The sequence below is a fragment of the Andrographis paniculata genome, unplaced genomic scaffold, assembly GCF_009805555.1.
Source record: "Andrographis paniculata isolate CXL003 unplaced genomic scaffold, ASM980555v1 Contig37END, whole genome shotgun sequence".
Lineage (NCBI taxonomy): Eukaryota > Viridiplantae > Streptophyta > Magnoliopsida > Lamiales > Acanthaceae > Andrographis > Andrographis paniculata.
This window is the reverse complement of record NW_026137570.1, coordinates 2,756,118-2,776,501: the sequence shown is the minus strand read 5'-3', so window position 1 is coordinate 2,776,501 and position 20,384 is coordinate 2,756,118. Positions and strand designations below refer to the sequence as shown.

The 20,384-nt window shown below is 32.9% G+C and overlaps 1 protein-coding gene across 2 annotated transcripts; it reads right to left on the bottom strand.

Moving 5' to 3' along the window:
* Nucleotides 1-1,107: 1,107 nt before the first annotated feature.
* LOC127250482 (casein kinase II subunit beta-1-like) lies at nt 1,108-11,202 on the bottom strand. Of its 2 annotated transcripts, none has more exons than XM_051273789.1 (5): nt 10,808-11,202; nt 7,450-7,668; nt 2,145-2,236; nt 1,885-2,050; nt 1,108-1,646 (listed from the first exon to the last, which is right to left on the bottom strand). In XM_051273789.1, exons 1-5 carry the CDS (start codon nt 11,040-11,042, stop codon nt 1,516-1,518), a joined length of 843 nt encoding a protein of 280 aa, XP_051129746.1. In that variant the 5' UTR covers nt 11,043-11,202; the 3' UTR covers nt 1,108-1,515. The 2 variants fall into 2 exon arrangements, with proteins under 2 accessions (XP_051129746.1, XP_051129744.1); XM_051273787.1 differs by having other exon boundaries at nt 2,145-2,254; nt 10,808-11,201.
* Nucleotides 11,203-20,384: the final 9,182 nt, after the last annotated feature.

Below are 20,384 nucleotides of genomic sequence, written 5' to 3'. Positions count from 1 at the left end.
GGGTCGTATCATTGTATTTTATTATTATTATTATTATTAAAAATTAAAACAATAATTTTAACTAAAAAAAAAACTTCTGCTTATTGTAGAAATTACCCTAAATGTGCTTCTTAAACAACACTTTTCAAACTGTTTTTACTTTTGAAACCAATACAAACAAATCCTTTTTTTTCAAAAGTAGAAGACAAAAGTTCAGCAATCCAAACAGGCCTAAAACTCAAAACACAATTATCTGTATTTTACAAAAAAACATATAAAATTATAAATAATAAATACACAATCTGGGTGTGTTTATTTGGAAGTTTTGATTTTAAATTTTAATTTAAACAATTGTTTGAATATCTTTAATATTTTGAATATAGAATTGATATTTAATATAATATAAAAAATAAAAATATATATATTTAATTCAATATTTTTTTAAAAACAAAATTTTTAAATATAATCCCCCATTTAAACACGCCCTAATATGTTTGGATCCAGACCCAACCTATCAGGTGCAGAGCCTGTTAAAATAAGTTTTTCGTTTACAAATATCTTTCTCATCAACATTTCTCATCAACATCATACCTGTTTCAACATTCAAATAAAATAAAATAAATATTTTATTAAAAAAAATGATAAAAGTAAAACGATAATTAGAGATATTTTTAAAATTTTAGTTGAAATTAAAAAAAAAAAATTAAGAGAAAAATGTAATAAAAGTATTAACCTTTGTTGTAAATAAAAATGCTGAATAAAAAATAGTTCAATATTAATTTGTTAATTTTGCACAGACATATTTAAAAAAAAAAAAAAAAGAACTGAATAAATTTATCGAACATATAGAATAGAGAAAGGTAATTAGTTGTAAGAAGTGAAAATAATTATAAAAATAATAAGAAATGGACTACATCAAATGCTCTATTATAGTCTCTCCCTTCCATCCACTACCAATGTAACTCTAATATATTTATTTTTAATAAAAATATTCTATATTTTACACAATAAATTACATTTGAGTGAAGAAGGGAGTATATTCTAGGTATATACTTCAAACATCCAAGTACACTCAGAAATACAAACACCCTAATTAATTAAACAAAAATGACCAACCATGAAAGGAAATGAACTCCAAAATTGCTACATGAATAATGCAAACATTTAAGGCTACATTGTTACCCAGAAGCATAGCATAGTCCAAAACTTAAGGTTAAAATTCAGCTTCTACCAATGCTACACACAGGCGCAATTTTTTAAGTCTACAACAACAACAATAAAAGCATATTATACTCTTGTCAAGATAGCAGCAAGCACAAGAAGCATCGAAAAAACATTTCGCCGAATGAAAAATTAAAATTAACTTACATGGCTTAAGATGAAATTGGCTTCATAGCTACTTCTCCATCAAGCAGTCAACTTCGTCTTGTGAATAGCCTGCAGTGCCATTGCCACTGCCACTGGACCTGTGAAATAGAGATGCCAGACGAGAATTGGTTGATCAACACAGATGAAGAGCACACGTAAATTTCCTTCTCAGGGTTTGTGAATCTTGAAGCCAAAAACCCTTTGAACATAATTCTGCGTCGGCTTTTGTGGCTTGAGGTGGCCGTATGTCATCAAGAACAGGTGAGGGAATGTGGTTCCAAAGTATGATCCATCGATATCTTTGGCAGTCAAGAAAAAAATCACCATAACGATTTACAACAATTGATCGCAGCCTAAAATGTAGTATCAAGTGAGTTTTCTATCCCAACACGTTAAGCTGTGCGCGTGTTTTCCCTTCTTCATCCAAAATAAATTATGTACACATTTAATATGCCATGTTCGACAGTAAAAGGTAGATGCATCAAATGAAAAACGAATTAAGGCTTAAAGCTTCAAAAGATCGTAATGTAAGGATACTGCCTTGGTACTTGGATCGTGGATAGTAAATGTCTTCACATTTGGGACAATATATCTTCACAGTACTCGAGCGCGGGATGTCTGATTGTCCAACAGGAAGACAAGGCTGTCCGCTGCAGTAAACTCTTGGACATCTTCCAAAGTCATAGTTTTTGTACTTCTCTAACTGTTAGTTACACAAGTCGATATACATAAATACCGAAACAAAAATAGATGGAATCAGCTGATGCATGATAGTCCATGAATAAAGAATGATATACCATTGCAGCCATTCCCTTGGTAGTCAAAATGTATCTGACATGGATAAGGCCGTAAAGCATTTCAGCAGCCGATTCAACCAATTCATTCTGTTCTTCAGTAAACATATCACCTTCATATGTTAATCGAAAAGTAAATAGTATCACCATTAAATATTCAACTTCTACGGTACAGATTTGGAAATCAGATGCACTAGAAAGAAATTAAACAATTTTTATTGCAGCTTTGACTAAACATGGAGAAAGGAACACCACAGAAAGGCCAAACAGCATCAACAGAAGCGAGCAGAATGTGATTCGCAAAATTCACAAGTACAAAGGTCCAAATCAAGATTCAAGGCAGCCACATTGTAGAAAACTCCAATGGGTTCAATAATACCAAATTTCTAATAGTCAAGGGTTTGTTTGGTTGTGTCGTCAAACTCTTGGTCTCACCATTAACATTTATTTTACATTCCTAACACCACATCAAACACATACTTGTATTATGTAAAACGATCATTTCAATTCAAAACTTTATCATTCTCAAAACGCAACCAAACTCCAAAATTTTACCTGTAAATTGAACACTACCAATGCTACTGTTAGATATATTATGGACAGGGGCAGTTTAGGTATTTTGGATAATTGTATTATATTAGGGGTTTTTGTATATTGTAATATTCAATTTTACGTCAATGAGAATCGCGATATTCTTCATGGTATCGAAGCCACCCTAACCTTGTCCAGCCACTCACCGACCGCCGCCTGCCGCTGCGCCGACCGCCGTCGCGCTGTCCTCCTCTCTCCCTTCCTTCGGTCTGGTTGTCCAGTTAAGGCTGTTCTGTTTTCTTTTTCTTCTTGGGTTGGATTGTTATTAGATTGTGGCTTAAGATTTCAGTTGCTTTTGTGATTCTGGATTTATTGAGCTTGATTCAATTCAAATATTGCCCTAAACATGTCTGCTTCTACTTCTTTTACGGGTATTCTTTCTCTAACCCCGGCCATTGCTACCGAATGTTTGGTTGGGGATTCTAACTATGGCTCTTGGTCTAAAGCTGTCTAAATGTGGTGTATGGGTCAATGTTTAAAAAATCATCTTGTTATTCCATCCATCCGCTCAGATCGCTGATCGAGAAAGCTGCATGGCTTAAGGCTGATGCTCTATTATGCAGTTTGCTTTAGCAATCTATTGATCCAAGTCTTCATCCAATTTTTACCAATTTTACAAACTATTATGATCTCTAGAGACATACGAAGACTTTATATACCAATGATATTCACCGCTTCTATAGTGTGGTATCTAATTTGGTCAATCTTTGTCAACCCGGATTGACAATTCCAGAGTATCTCGGTACTTTCATCCATCAAAGCTGAACTCAATTTAGTTTTACTCTCGTCCATGTTGCACTTATTGCAACAAGCAAGGCCATACTTGTGATAAATGTTTCAATTGCATGGCCGGCCACCTCGGGCTGTTGTTGCGCAGGCTGAAACTCCTCAATTATCGTGCAATTCTGTCACTTTGATTGGCTCCGACTATGAGGAGCATATTGCATACCAAGCTTCAAAGCAGTCATGTCCTTCATCCCTTGCCTCTATCGCTCACACCCTCTCATCACCTATCTAGTAATCCAAAATTATTTTCCGAATTTTCATAAGTCTACCTCGTTACTTGATGTTACTTTAGCTGATGGGTCACGAGTTTCTGTAAAGGCTGTTGGTGATGCTCAACCATTGCCATGTGTTCTCTTATGCTCTGTTCTTTTGTTCTTCATTGTCCATTTAATCTTGTTTTTATTAGTCAAGTAACCAAAACTTTGAACTGGTCAATAACATTTTACTCTGATTCCTTCTCTATTCAGGACCGTAGAACAGAGAGGATGATTGGAAAAGGGCTTGAGCTCCATGGATTGTACCACCTTGACCAACCTCCACCACTTTCACTCTCAATTGCATGTTCACTGCCGGTTCTTCTCAACTATTGCACCAACGGTTGAATCACCCGAGTCTCTCTAAGTTGCGTCGGCTTGTTACAAGCCTTTTTAGTATATCTTCATTGTCTTGTGAGTCGTGTCAACTAGGCAACAAACTCACGTTTTGTTTCCCCAAAAGATTAATAATAGAGTTGATATGCCTTTTGCTTTAGTCTACTCTGATATATGAGGTCCGTGTCGAACTACTTTTGTATTTGAGTTTCGGTAATTTATTACCTTTGTTGATGACTTCTCAAAATGTACTTCACTTTATTTGATGAAAGCTCATTCTAAACTATTTTCTATCTTTGAAACATTTTATGCTGAAATTCAAAATCAGTTTGGTGTCTCTTAAAATATTTCGGACTGATAATGCCACTGAATATTTCTCTACTCCTATGACTCAATTTATGTTATCTCGTAGTATTTTACATCAGTCTTCTTGTGCCTATACTTCTCACCAAAATGGGCTGGCTGAATGCAAAAATCGCCACCTAATTGAGACGGCTCATACCTTGTTTGTGCATCACCACATTCCTTTCCAGTTTTGGGCTGATGTTGTTCTTAGTGCCTGCTATCTTATCAACCGCATGCCGTCCTTGGTCCTCCGGAATAAAATTCCCCATCAGATTTTGTTCCTTCAAGATCCTTTATATCATTTACCCCTTCGTGTCTTAGGGTGTATTGCATTTGTTCATAATCACTCTTTAGGTCGGGATAAATTACCTTTTTTGAATCCACACTTTATTTCTCTACGTCATTATCGATCCCGACTGTCAACCACGTGTTACCTATTTTTTTCTCCTCTCCTCTTCTTTTGCGTCCACCTTTTCAGGTTTATAGTCGTTGTCCTCACACGCAAGTGTTCCCTTCCTATGGTTCTACCGCTCATGTTCCTCCAACGTCTATCGACTGTCCCGGCTCTCAAGACTTGCCATTGTTTTCTTCTCCTGCGGCTCCTATCTTGCCGGATCCTGCACCGTTACGACGAGATACTCGTTCTTCTCGTAATCCTCATTCCATTTACAATTTTCTTAGTTTTCATTGTTTGTCTCCCACATACTATACCTTTGTGTCAAACTTATCCTCCGTCTCTCTTCCTAAATCCTTTCGTAAAGCTCTTTCTCACCCAAGTTGGCGGTAGGCAATGGTAGATGAAATAGTTGCTTTGCATGCTAATGGTATTTGAGACTAAGTGTATTTTGCCTTTAGGTAAGCCCCCCGTGGCTTGCCGTTGGGTTTATGCAGTTAAGGTTGATTCGGATGATCAAGTTGCTCGTCTCAAGGCCCGTATGGTGGCTAAGGGCTTCACACAGGTCTTTGGTGAGGATTATACTGAAACCTTCTCACTTGTTGCCACAATGTCATCAATCTGTCTTTTTATTGCTTTGGCTGCTATGCACTCCTAGCCTCTTCATCAACTTGATATTAAGAATGCATTTCTAAATGGTGAACTTCAGAAGGAAATTTATATGGAGCAACCACCTAGATTTGTTGCTCAGGGGGAGTCTGGTCTAGTTTGCAAACTATGCCGTTCCCTATATGGATTAAAACAATCTTCGCGTGCTTGGTTCGGTCAATTCAGCAGTATTATACAAGAATTTGGCATGATCCAAAGTGCATTAGGCCATTAAGTCTTTTATAAGTACACAAGTGCTTATATCTTCTTACGTATATTGATGGTATTGTTATCACTGGAAATGATAAAAAATAGGTCATTCTTTTAAAGCAACACCTATTTAAGCATTTTCAAAAAAAATTTATGAAACCATTAAAGTACTTTCTTGGTATTGAGATTGCTCAGTCACGTGATGGTATTGTTCTTTCACAACAGAAGTACGCTTGGATATTCTTGAAGAAACTGGTTTGTCAGATTGCAAGTTAGTAGACTCCCATGGATCAAATTTGAAGCTTCTTTCGGGACAGAAGGAACCATTAGCTAAAGCAGAAAGATATCGTAGAATGGTTTATAAGCTTAACTATCTCACACTTACTCGACTTGATATCTTTTTTGTTGCAAGTGTTGTGAGTCAATTTCTTCAGTCTCCATGCGATAGTCACTTGGATGCTGCCATTCGAATCTTGAAGTACATCAAAGGGTCTCTTGGTAGAGGATTATTGTACACTAATCAAGGTCACACTGAAATAATTGGCTACTCCAATGCTGATTGGGCAGGATTTCCAGTTGATAGACGCTCTACTTCGGGATATTGCATTTTTGTGAGAGGTAACCTTATCTCATGAAAAAGTAAGAAACAAAATGTTGTTGCTCGACCAAGTGCAAAGACAGAATATCGAGCCATGGCATTAGCGACATGTCAACTTATTTGGGTAAAACAACTTCTTCATGAACTTAAGATGATGGAAGTTTCAGAAATGAAACTCTTTTGTGACAATCAAGCTGACTTACATATTGCGTCCAATCCGGTGTTTCATGAGATGACTAAACATATAGAAATTGATTGTCATTTTATTCGAGAGAAGGTGTTATCTGGATGTATAGCCACTCACCATGTTGCTTCAAATGATCAACTTGTAGACATTCTTAGTAAATCTCATAAAGGCCCTCAAATTAAATTTCTATGTGACAAACTTGGTGTGACACCCCAGCCCGCAAGCCACGCGAAGCCGAGCATGTTTGGATCGTAGACTGCCTCACAGGTCAATACGAGTCTTTCTAGCGCGCTTCTGCCCTCGCTTACTCGCACTCTAAGAGACTTCCCAGGGGTCACTCATCTTCAAATTACTCTAGAACAAACACACTTAATTCTAGAGTTCTTTCAATAGTATTTCCGAAAAGGAATGCGCACATTATTGACATGAGTAATTTATTCAATCTATTTAACATATATTCAACCTGGGATAGCACCGGCTCATCCACGGGAGTTGGCCTAGCACTGACCTAACTTCGGGGTATTACACTTGGATAATACAATGTGTATTCTCCAATATGAGGCAAAGAGTTAGATATATTATGTATAGGGGCAGTTTAGGTATTTTGGATAGTTGTATTATATTAGGGTTTTTTGTATATTGTAATATTCAATTTTACGTCAATGAGAATCGCGACATTCTTCAGCTACATTAAAATCAAACCAATGGAATAGAATCCAATTGATTGGAATTCCAGCAATGCATGATTATAAATTTATCGGACTAGGAGAAACGTCATGATGTTCTAATAGACATAAGTAACAAGATAGTTTGCAATGCCTTACATATATTGAAACAAATTATTAGAAGTAGGAACATGTACACCAAGGCATAACAAATTTGAAAGAAAAAAAGAAGCATGTGATACTACACTAAGCTCTTGTTCAAGTTGTCACAATAGAATAAAATAAATTGCTTACCATGAGAGGAGTCAATATCCAAAATCAGATCGAGAGCATAATCATAATATGGAACTTGACTGCTCAATCCGCACAGATTAAAATCATCTTGAATATAGTCCTCATCCACTTCACAGAAGAACTCATTTCCACGCAAGTTGCAAAACCATGAAATCCAGGATGTATCATCACCCTCAGAACCACTGACGTCGGACTCTTCACTATTTGTTTCAGATTCCTCTGCAAAACAGGATACATATGCAACTTTAACTTCTATTAATGAGTAGATTATCACACATGAAAAATACATACATAACAAAGATATGCAACTGAACCTTGTGTTTCATATGGTAGGGCAAGGATGTAAAATAATGAACTCTTCAATGTTTTAAAAAATTGTACAAAAACATTAATAAGACAATGAAGTACTCCTGAATTACATATATAACAAGCTAAATTCAACATTTATACCATTGCAAACATGGTATGAGTCAGAATATCACGTCAACAAACAGAAGCAGCAAAGTACATAGTAACTTGGAAAACTACAGAAGCAGGTAAGATACAATCTAACACTTTTTCTTTAGACGAACTTTCTAGCATAGAAGCAAGTTGTTTACAATCTAGTTGTATCATCATTCAAAATGTTATCTAGCTGTTTTCAATGTAGATGCTATCAAACATGCTTCCTCGAACACAGTAACTGCTAATGTACATAAGATTCTGCGCTCCAAATGGGCAGATTATCATCATCTAAAAAAAACATCAAATTGCTAAGAGTCTATACAGTGAGCAGAGTAGTTTATATACTTCTATGGCTATCACTGAGTTATCGCCCTGTGTAAAGATCCTTTATTAGATAAACCTTTGCCCTTCAAGAAAGCGGACAAAAACAGGTATTCTTTTACACACATGTGAAACATAGCCTTTCCAAAGCCTTGCTATGTTAAAGCATAGTTTTCCTTCCCTAGGCAACTTAACGCTGAAACTACAGCCCTAAACAATGACTTTCTTGCATCTCTTTTTCACCTTTAGACTCTGGCAACCCTGTAGAACACCTGAATAATTGCACATGCTTTTTCTCTGGTTCTAGATATCTAAAGTGTCTGGCTTAATTTCCTTCAAGTACAGGCATATATAAAATTAACAAAGCCATGAAATTCTAATGATGGCGGATTTCAGCGCTTTCCCAATTTCTCAAATGCTTATATATATATATATATATAGATAGATATATAGAAGTAGAGAAGAAATATATAAATACCATTTTCACAATGATAACTCTCTAGTTAGTCTCAGCATCCAGCTTAGAACAAAGCCAATGAGGTATACTCACAACTCAAAAACACAACATTTAGGCCACCGGCAATCACAAACTCCGTAAATGTTGCAACCACAGTGAAAATGCAATAGATATACAACAATTTTGCTCCATCCACAAACTCCAATTCTACTTTAAAAGGAATAGTCCCTACATATTTTACTTTTATATTAGTTTATTTAACTTCTCATATTTATAAATTGCACTCAATATCAACCACTTTTACATTAAAACCCAAAACTATATAATTCGATGACCTGGGATAGAACCTCGATGGGTTGACTTGATGGGGTTGAGTAATTGTTCCAAATAAGCATTATTTTGCAGTATTGTGAATATTGCTACTTCATCTTCTTGAATGGACTCTATGAAAAGTTTTCTACCTTCATCATCATCTGAAGATGAAAAGTAATCTAAAGAAAGAATATTATTCTAATAGGTCAAAGATGTGTTTGATGAATAATTATAGGCCGAATGAATACTAATTTATGGAATGAGTAGCTCAAGTGAAACTTAAATATATTATATATCCATATCCAACAAATGAAATGAGGATAAATTCCAAACCATCACTTGGGATTGGTCAAAGATGGATGACTAGATTTTTGATAATGTATAATATATGATAATTATTTGAATAATATAGTTCTATATTCAACAAATGAAACAAAGATGAAATCCAAACCATCAACTGCGATTGGTCAACAAGATTTGGATATCTTCCAAGATCCAATTATGGACAGCCAATAATCAAGGGATCAATTTTATAATCGAGTCACCAATGCATATAACCAAAACAGAAACACTGATTGGGAGATACATAGCGCCAAATTTTTACAAAACCAGATCCAAGTCATGGAGAAAGCTGTCAGAAAACAATTTGCTTGCATCAAGAAAGTAAAAATCCCAAAACCCAATGGTGCATCAGAGATGGACATTGTAAGTTTTTATCCTTACATTTACTGTTATTTTTTTCTATATAAAAAAAACTTATTTGTAACTTCAAAGTATTATTTGCAGTTAAATCAAACAAAAGAGATACTAATGAAATAAGATGCAAGCTTAAAAAGAAAAAAAGTTTTAAATTTGAGCGCATTTGGAACTTATTAAAAGATTTCGAAACACTTAATGATCACAATGAAGCTAGATACCCTTATAAAATATCTCAAAATAATGATTCCACCAAGATATCATCATCGGATAGCACTTGTTTTGAATCTCCCGTAGATTCATCATTTTCTATTAACTTAAATGAAGATGAGAGTCGGCCACCATTTAATTATATAATAATATTGGTGGTTCTTCATAGGAACGGGTGCATAAGAGTGAAAGAAACAAAGTGGAAGACAAAAATTGAAGATGAAGTTGTTGCCCATATTACTGAAGCTAAAGAACAAAATTAGGTGGTTCCAGAAATACTAAAAAAATCATCTTTTACAGACAATAATTTATATAAATAGAACGAAAGAAATTAACATTGAAGAGAATCACACATTTAGAAAAAAAAAAAATATGGACACAGACTTAATTTTATTCCTTGTTCATACTCAACATGCTTATTATTAACTCCAAAAAGAAGAAATTTTATGTAAAAGGGCAATGGAATTTCATAACCAAATCCTCAGTCTACTTCAAATGTGTTTTCCGAATATTTCAATCATATCGATGGAGATGGAAATGCTTATACTACTCCGTATTAAATTATTGTATTTCAATGTTTCATGTAATTTCTGTGGGTTGGGGATGGTCTTAGTAACTCACTCATATTAGCGGGTCACTGACAGAAGCAAATGAGGATACTTTTAATCCGTAACAGCAACAACATTCACCCAAATTATCTATACATACATACATATATATATATATTATAAACTGATAACCAAAGAAGAAAAGTAACATGAAAAAATTATCATGAAGGAAAACTAAAACAACTAAGAAAATTCTAAACAATACACACTGCCTGCCCCATTACTGGTATATAAAAACCACGAGATTCAATTAGATAATTACGAATAATAATTATGATAAATAAAAAATAAAAAAAATGAAACAACTCACCATCGGAAGCCTTATTCTTGTTAGTAGTGAGAGTGGACGAAGAGCGATTGTCCCGAGGGTCTAGATGCTTCCCCGCGGCAGCGGAGGAGGTGGACGGCGCGGCAATGGAGGCACCCTTGTTTCTGGACGACGATGTAGAAGACTTCTCCAAGTGCTTATCCAACGCATCGTTGATTCGCTTCCGATCCAGTAAATCTCCGCCCTTGGAGGGGCGCCCACCGCGATCTCTGTACATGATTCAATCAATTGCAGAGAAATTGAAAGAGGAATCCAGTGTATGGGGCTCGAATTTGAGTGCGGGAGGATGGAATTCGCGGAGCGTATGGGGATGGAAGCAGAGCGGAGAAATTTAGGGTTCGCTTTTGGGGATGAAGATAGAGATATGTTGCTTGTGAACGATTTCATGCCCATACTCCAATTTTTATTATTATTTTAATAAAAAAATTGTAATTTGTAATTAGTACGTTTCTTTAAAAAAATTTTAAAAAAAAATTAGTTTGAATTTGATATTAAAATAATATATAATATAAAAAAATATATTTTTTTTTTTAAAAATTAAATTTCGAGCCAAAGAAACATATAGATATATTAAATTTGTTCATCTAACATTTATGTGTGAAATGATTAAAATTTATTAAATATATAATATATACTATATATTTTTAAAATTTATAAAAAATAATTAATAATTTAATATAAAATATTATTTTTATATTATAAATATGATTCTTATAAATATAACATTTATTAAAAATATAAAATGAACAAATTCTTTTTTTAAATATTTTTATTGAAGGTGATTTTAAAAATATTACTATAAATAATTACTTTTATTTAAAAATATATACATCTTTAATCAAAACATAAATTTCTTATTTTACTTTTTTTGTTTGTTAAGTTAAAATTTCTATTTTATTTTTTTAAAAAATAACTTTCAAGTAAATATTAAAATTTTTTTATTTTTATATTATTTTTATTTTAATATTAATTATAAAATAAATATTATATTATTTTATTATATTATATATTTATAAAATACTAATTTAATTTAATTTAATTTACTTGTAAAAAATTTAATGAAGAAAAGAAGTATTGAATATAATATATTTTAATTTTTTTTTTAAAATGTATAGTACCTTGATTAAATTGAAAATATATGGATGTGTTTATTTTTTTATTTTATATAAAAAATATTATAATTTAATTTATACGATTTTTCATAAAAATATATTATTTTTTTATAAAATATTAAATTAAAATATTATTTAAATCAAACTAAAAGTCAAATAATACAAACAACATTGTTCATTTACTCATTTTAATTCATAAATTTATAAGATAATTTATTATCAAATCTTATGTGTTTTTTTTTTTTAATTTTTAAATTGAAATCAATATTACTTCCGTCTCAACATAATTGAACTCTTTCATTAGTGATACATATTTAAAAAAATAATCTTTAATTGACTTAATAATAGTTAATTATAATTTTATTTTTTATTTTTATATTATTGACAATATTAATATTTTTAAATTAAATTTTAAAATATATAATTAAAAAAATTAGAATATGTATTTAAATATTTTAAAAATTATATCGTAATAAAAAATATATGCAATATGGATATAGTTTTGTAGAGAATAAATTTTTTTTATAATAAAAATAAATAAAAAATACTTTTATTTATTTATAATTAACACAACTAATTTTACAAAAAAAAGGTGAAGTTTTAAATATAGAAAAAAAATATTTATTTTTATAGGAGAGCGACAAAAATAAATAAAAGAGTTTTGAATATGTCCTATATAATTTATGATATTATATGTTAGATAGTTAATTAAGTTAATTTATATTTTTTAAATATATTTTAATTTAATAAATTTTACTCATAAAAATATGTCAATTATTATGGAATAGATAAAAATGAAAAATATATCAATTATTAGAAAATATCAGTTATCTTTCACTACAAAAGCCTCGTTCTCCTCATTTTTCCCACATCCGTTTTTATCTCTAACTACCTGTCATGCCGCTAACACCATCACCACCAAAATCCAGTTGTTCCTTCACCATTACTTTCACCACATTTTCATCTTCACATTCACTGGTTGCTCAATTGTCGCTAGAGCTGTTAATGAGCCGAGTCGAGCCAAATTTTAAGTGTTCGTTAACATTCGTGAACAAGGCTCGTGTTCGTTTATTAAGTTTTCGAGTTTGGCTCGTTAAGATTTTTGTTGTTTGAGTTCGTGTTCGTGTTTGGCTCGATTAAACTCATTTGAGTTCGTTCGAGCTCGTTTGTCTTATTTTTTAAATTTATATATAAATTAAAAGGAAAATTTAAAATTATTTTATTTATATATTTAAAATTAATATTTTATTTATTTATAAATTATAATTTTATATGTATATATAATATTAATAATAAATATATGATTTAAACGAACGTTTACGAACAAAACTCGGGCTCGTTCGTTAACCAAACGAGCTTGTTTATGTTGTTCGGTTCGACTCGGCTCGTTAACGTTTGCGAACAAACTTTAACCGAACCGATTTGAGTCGAACCGAGCCGAGTTCACGAACGGCTCGATTTGTTTAACAACTCTAGTTTCCGCCACCTCTACCACCACCAAGCATCAATTGCTCAACCACCAATCAAGATTCAGTGATCAACACATTGGACCCAACTCTTTCTTTCCTCAATTTATCATCATTTTCACTATCTAACTTCAATGAAACGATTGTAATTAATTCAACACAGTACCAAAAGTATAAATTCACGAGTCCATGAGAGAAACCCAATCCACAAGAAGGATGAAGGATCTTAAAGTTTCTACACTAACGGTTATTTTTTTTAGGATTAATAAAATCATTTAGACTTTGGGAGTTACTTTGTTAATAAAGTGTGTTTGTAAAGTATAATTAGGAGATAAAGACTAAGATAAATAGACATATGGACAACAATATAAACACTCTAACAATAACTTTCATTGCTTTTTTTTTTTTTTTTAACATTTTTCATTGTTCTTCTTTTTAGTTTTAGTGTGTGCATCATATGCATTAGGTCTCATTGTTATTTTTGCTTTTGTTCTTTTGTCTTTTAATTTAACATTCAAATATTCTTGCTTATCATCTAGTCTTTTTATTAATTTTGTTTGAATTTTTTGCCCTCTTATCCATTATTTCAACATTCTTGAGTGTTTATTGTCTTCTTAATTCGATTTTCTTTATCTTTTTTTTTTCATTTACCGATTATATGTGAGACAAAACCCGAAGGCCTTTTTGAATTCTCCGGAGTATCCACAAAATAGCTTTCCGACCGGCTTAGTTCGTAGGCCATCCAAAGAAAATCAATTTTGGAGATAACATGTTTTGATTATGGTGAATAAACACAATAATTAATTCTAATCAACACATTAAAGATGATGAATTCTAATCAACACATAAAAGATAAACAAAAAGCACATATTTTCAATTAGTAGAACACATGTTGTATCAATTGAAGCATGTGATGATAATTATACTTTATAAATGAGTTGTATTAACACATCTTATGTGTTGAAATCAATAGTATTATATGTTGTGTGGATTATTATTATATGTTATTAGTTTATTTGATATATTTGCATTATATTAATATAAATGTGTTGCTAGCTTATAACACATGTAATGTTTTTTTTTAAAAAAATAATGTGGGAACTGACAGTCATTACTCGACGAGTGCGCTGTGAGTAAACCCCTGAACGAACTTAATACCCTGAAAACTAGGTCCAAAAAAATAATATATGTAATGTTTGCACATATTGGTTGTGGTGTTAGCATAGTAACAAAAGTCAAATATCAGTGATAAAAACTCGAGTGTGTGATTGAATACTTCTTTTGTCTGCCAAATTTATTCTCATATTTTTTTTTCTCCTGTCCGTTAAATTTATCTTATTACTATACTTGAAAAAGTTAAAAAGTCAATATTTAATTATTACTATTCATTCAACACTTATTTACCATAAATACCACTAACTTTATTATATTATTTCTCCATTCTCTTTAATTTTTAATTAATTTTTCAAAAATACCCACAACTACTTTTCTACTTTTTTTTATTTTTTAAATAAAATATTTATTTTTTAATCTGCGAGCCGAGCCCAAATGAGCTAAATATCCCAGACGGAGGAAGCATATATGAATATGTTTATTTTTTATTTTATTATATCATTTTCTATATAATATTATTTCAATTATAATTAATTTTAAATAATGCACTATGGTCAATATATGAATTATCACATTTATTGACTATTTTCACTTTTTAACAACAAATATAAAATACTATAAAAAATAATATTATACGCCCTTTGATATTGGACATCAAATTTATGTTTTGATATTTTTTGTTCCTTATAGAATTAACTATTCATACTTTTATTTCTTATAGAATTGACCATTTATGCCTTCATAATGAGTAGATTTTTTTTCTTGGTTTCTTTATTTTTTGAGTTAGGTCATTAGACTTGGGTCTTCGTCTATCATCAGGAGGCTTCTCCGACCAATATATGAGTTTGATGCTCGTTGATGAGCTCTTAAAGTTTTTTTTTTTTTAATCCAATTGGTCATCTTCTCTCATTTGAGTGGAGTTTTGCTCAATTTTTGTTGTGTTATTTGTTTGGCAAGATATCTTCTCCTTTGGTGGCATTTGAGTGGAGTGGATGTATGGGTGTCCCATTTTTTCATCTCAAATGTTGTGATGTCCTATTATATTGTGATTGAAGGTCTGAGGTGCTTGGGCTAGCTATTGTGGTGTTTCTCTCCAATTTTTTAGTAGTTGTTTGTCGTTGTTGCAAGTGTGTTTGAGACATTCTCTAAGTGTCAGTTGTTTGAGTGTGTTTGGTGTTGTGTTTTTGTTGGTGGAGGTGAGTGAGCACATTCCTTCATGCTACATTTTTTGCTTTTTAGAGCTTAGCAGTGCATTTTTCTTTTGGATTAGTTAGACTTTTCATCTATTTATTTGATTCAAATTTATTTTGGTTGGCTGCTATAGTATTTGGGTGGTTGATGTCTTGTTTATCGTATTGAAATGAATCACTTTCGGAAGCTAAATTTGAACCGTGTGAAATTAGAGTCCCTCAAAATGTCTTCTTGTCTCCGCTCATTCGTCAAGTGAAAGTAGTTTGTCAAATGATATAATGAAGGTCATTTCTATGGAGAAAACTCACCAAAAATTACCAAATTGGATTGAGAAAATAGCCAAAATTGTAAGTTCTCAAAATTGTATATCGAGTTTCACTATATTCCCAAATGTGACACTTGTGTAATTCCAATTGATGTTGTTGTGGATATAAATTGTTTTTGGCATTATGAATTGCTTGGCTATTATTTCCAAGAAAACCTGGCTTTAAAGTAATCGGCAAGATTGTGTCATCTTGGCGGCAACATTCGAAATCTTGTGGGGTTTCCCATTTGTTGAGTACTTTAATGGATTTTATTGATTGATTCGGAAGAGTTTCGAGGTTGAAACTAATATGAGAAACATCTAGCATCCTTATTGCAGGAACATCGACTGAGGAATCAGAAGAACTCTCTTTACTCTCAGGCTTCTCTTATGGTAGATTGCCTTTACATTATCTTGGAGTGATGATCTCTCTCAGGAAATTTAGAGTCACCCATTTTTATGGCTTAATTGGTTTAACTTTAGACCATATTAGACATTGGAATGGTTACAGTCTTTCATATGTTGGCCACTTGGATCTGATGCAATCAATGGTTCAAGGTACTTGTTTCTTTTGTCTTTCTATCTTTTCATTATTCCGATAGAAAATCAAAACAACCATGGTTGCTTGAAAATCAATATACAAGATAGTAAATGAAGTTTTGAGTCTTTGTTACCTTTCATCATAGAATTTGGTATTCTTAGCCAAATTTATTTGGATTCATCAATATAAAAATGAGTTGTTTTGGGTATAATGGATGCATCACATGTTATATTTTCTGATATGTCAAACAATAAAATACATCAACTAGAATATGTCTCAAGATTGAAATGTAACATAAACTAAAGATTTTTTGTAATTAGAAATTAACCGGACCAAAATGAAGGCTAAAAATATCAATTTAACTACCAGGGAATTAAACTGAAATAGCCCTATAAACAAACAAATCCTTAACCAATACTCCCTCGATGTCATTGCAATTGAAGGACAAAGAAAGCCTAATTGCTCCATACGTCAATAGCACTTCGAAAATTCCAATCGATCAACGACGTATATTGGGCAGCGGTGATGGTGATGTTCTCCGGGCAACGGCAGTCTCTAGTCCTCGGACTAGAAAAAGGCAGCAACAATGATGGTGGTTCCAGCAGCAAGATGACTTTGACGACCCTCTTTCGACAAAGTAGCGGACAACAATTCAACAAGAATGATTAGGGAAAATTTTAGTTTGCTCAGTCTACAACCTCTCTTGGCAGTGAATGACTCACTTAGGGACTACCTAACCGCCTCCAAACAAACCCTAAACTGACGGATTTTAACACCGAACTCTAACTCTTCACTCCGATCAAACTCCATGATCACTCAGTGCATAAAGAAGAAGAACTCACCGGAAAAATCAATGAAAGAAAAAGGTTGAAACAACACCGGAGAAAGAACCCCTAAATTCCCACAGGGAATCGCACACGGAAGAATAAAGAGAGAATCGCACGCAAAGAAGAAGAGATCTAACAGACTGAATAAATTGATATATATGGCTTAACTGAATGTGTTTTGAGGAAAACCTCTAAATGATTTAAAGTTGGAAAAAATTAACATTCTTTTGTCATACGATGCTCTCCAACCTAAGAGCTGTAAATGGCTTGTTGTTTCCATCATTTGGACTACTTTTGTGCTCCAAAAACACTTATTTATTCTTTGGTTTGCCTCTTTAGAAACTAAAGACCAAATATAGGTTGAGCTTTCTTGACATCGACCCGATATATGATCTTTGCAAGGTCCAGCCGGAGGACAACCAACACCTTTTCTTTTGTTATTTATTTTCTACTCATGTTTGGATCTTAATTAATGCTTGGTTGACCAGACTTGAAAACACTCACTTGTGCCACCACTTGGTTTAGTAAGAAAAAACATAGAAAATCGGTGCCTAAAAAAAATGCAAAAGACTGCTTTAGCATCAACTATCTATTACTTATAGACCGCTCGAAACAAATGCATGCTTGAAATTTTCTATGAATCCTCAAATCACACTGATGAAGATTAAAACATAATTAGTATTGTATCTTGTATGCCTCGATTGGTTTTATCTCTTAAAAAAATGATTTGGCTTGACGATGAAAGTTATTCATTAAACATGAGGTAGGCTACATATGCGAGGCATATTTTCATACCATATTGGTTTGCAATATTCTGAGAGATGCTTGTGCTATCTATCAGAGCAACTGGTTGGGAGTTGGCTTAAAGAAGTAGGTTTTTTAGTTGTTCAAGAGTGTTTATTCAAAGGTTCAAGAGCAAGTTTCTTTCACATTTGTTGGATTTGAGATGTTGTTGATCAGTAAAGGTACAAAGCATTTTTTTATTCTGGGATGTGTACAATTTGCCATTGACTTTCGATGCTTGCATAAAACAGTTTAGAACTAGAATTTCTGACCTTTTTCGACTGTTCTTTTTTTTTTTTTTTTCAGAATTCCTTATGATCACTAGGTATGGTCGATTAATGTAGTTTTTTTATATATTGATAAATCCAAATAACAACATACTTTTTGCTTGATAAAATTGTGTATTTACTTGAATTTTTTTGTGAAAACCATCACAATATCTTATTTATGACATACTTTATTGAGTTGCATCGCTTGGTATGATCAAAAGCTTTTCTGTTGAGATTATTAATGTTTTTGACCTTTTTAAATGATGTTTCTGGCCCAGAAAAGCTAAGTGTTGTAAGACAAGCAACGGCGCTCCGGCTTGGCAAGCGACGAACTTACCACTTGCACTAGAGCCAACCACTAGACATCCGCCTCTACAAAGCGAGATTGGACCACTCTAAAAATTTACTAAGTGTTCGTCACTCAGCGGTCAAGCCATTCCGCTACCAACCAGCGAGGATAACACCGCTTAAGCTGTGCAGATGCCCTTCAACCATCTAGACAAGTGAGAAAGATCTATGACTTTATATTCCAAAGCGAGCGAAGCAGCAATCAGGAAGTTATTACCATTGCAACTGCTCCAACAGATTAATTGCTGCAAACCGCCTAACTGGTTAGTAGTTCCAACCTCCGCTAAACCGCTCTGCAACCGTTGTTCTCATAGACCTATAAGTAGGGGCAGATGCCATTTATAAATATACATAATGAAATACACTACTTTAGTTCTTATTTTCTGCAAATTTTTGTGTTTTCCGAGAGCTCCAACTCTGTAAGGGAGTTCTCTAGATAGAAATTGCCAGAGGAGTTGAGCTTTTCTCCTCATCTGGCCGCTTACTTTACTGTTTTTTAAATAGTTTACTGTTTTTGATTTATGGCTTTGTTATTGTTTTGGTAATGTAAATCTTTACTATTTTCTTAGTAGTTAATCAAATATCATGATTTCTTCATATCGCATTCACCGCCGCTTCATATTTGTGTCAAAATGTCTATATGTTTCTTTGAGAAAGAATATAAAAGAATCAATTATCTGAGCCTATAATTGCGTCGTATTCATTAAGAGAATTTAGGTAGTACAATGTAGTTAAGTACGCGGGAGCCTTGTCGACCTGCTTAATTGCTGTCCTGAATTCAATTCCAATTAAGAGAGGTAACAAAAGGGTAAAACCACAAATGAGACAGAGATTAAGATAATTAATGGGGTATAGGCGTTTTTCTATTGGTTATAGAAATTTCTAGTGATAGTAGAATTTCTTACTTATAATGTTCTGATTTTGACGGTCATTGAAGTCTTGTTGTAAATCCCTTCAGGTCAAGTACCAGAGAATTCAAATTCTGTGTTAAATATTTTGAGCAATTACATTCACTTCTTCTGTCACTACGTGTTATAAATATATATATTTCGCTTACTCACTAATATCACTAGCTCATTACAACCATGGAACTCTAGCCATCTAAGAACATACAAATCACACACAACATTACTTGGTCCCTTTTATCGCTCACCTAATAACGCTCCCATATCTATAGTCCACTTCCCTTCCACACTTGCCCTCGCTCACCACTACCCTCGCTGCCTCCATCGCTTGCATATTGCCTTCGCCGAACGTCTCACCATCCGCTCACCTTACTTGCTTTATTCTAATTCCACAGTAGTGTTATTCTCTGGCTCGCTCGTAAGTGAGCCAGCTCAAATGCTTTTCCACTGTGCCTTGCTTGCATAGATTCTTCATTAAATTTCACGATTTAAAATCCCTGTGTTCTACCTGGAAACTCACCAGTACAAAAAGTATAAATAATTGTGATAATGCAATTTAGGGTCGACAACTTCACTTCTTTTATCTATATCAGAACATGCTCAATAATACACGCTTCACTCATTAAACTCATAATAAATTCCTTGTTTTAAGTTCAAGGTTTCGCTTATCATATATATAGTTTAGCATTTGGCCGATGGT

What these genes read in the sequence shown, in the direction of transcription:
- LOC127250482 (XM_051273787.1), bottom strand. Translation starts at nt 11,042, where the DNA reads ATGTACAGAGATCGCGGTGGGCGCCCCTCCAAGGGCGGAGATTTACTG. An exon ending in CAAGAATAAGGCTTCCGATG is followed by an intron (nt 7,669 to 10,807) that starts GTGAGTTGTTTC and finishes CCTGTTTTGCAG; the next exon opens with AGGAATCTGAAACAAATAGT. An exon ending in GGATATTGACTCCTCTCATG is followed by an intron (nt 2,255 to 7,449) that starts GTAAGCAATTTA and finishes TAACATATGAAG; the next exon opens with GTGATATGTTTACTGAAGAA.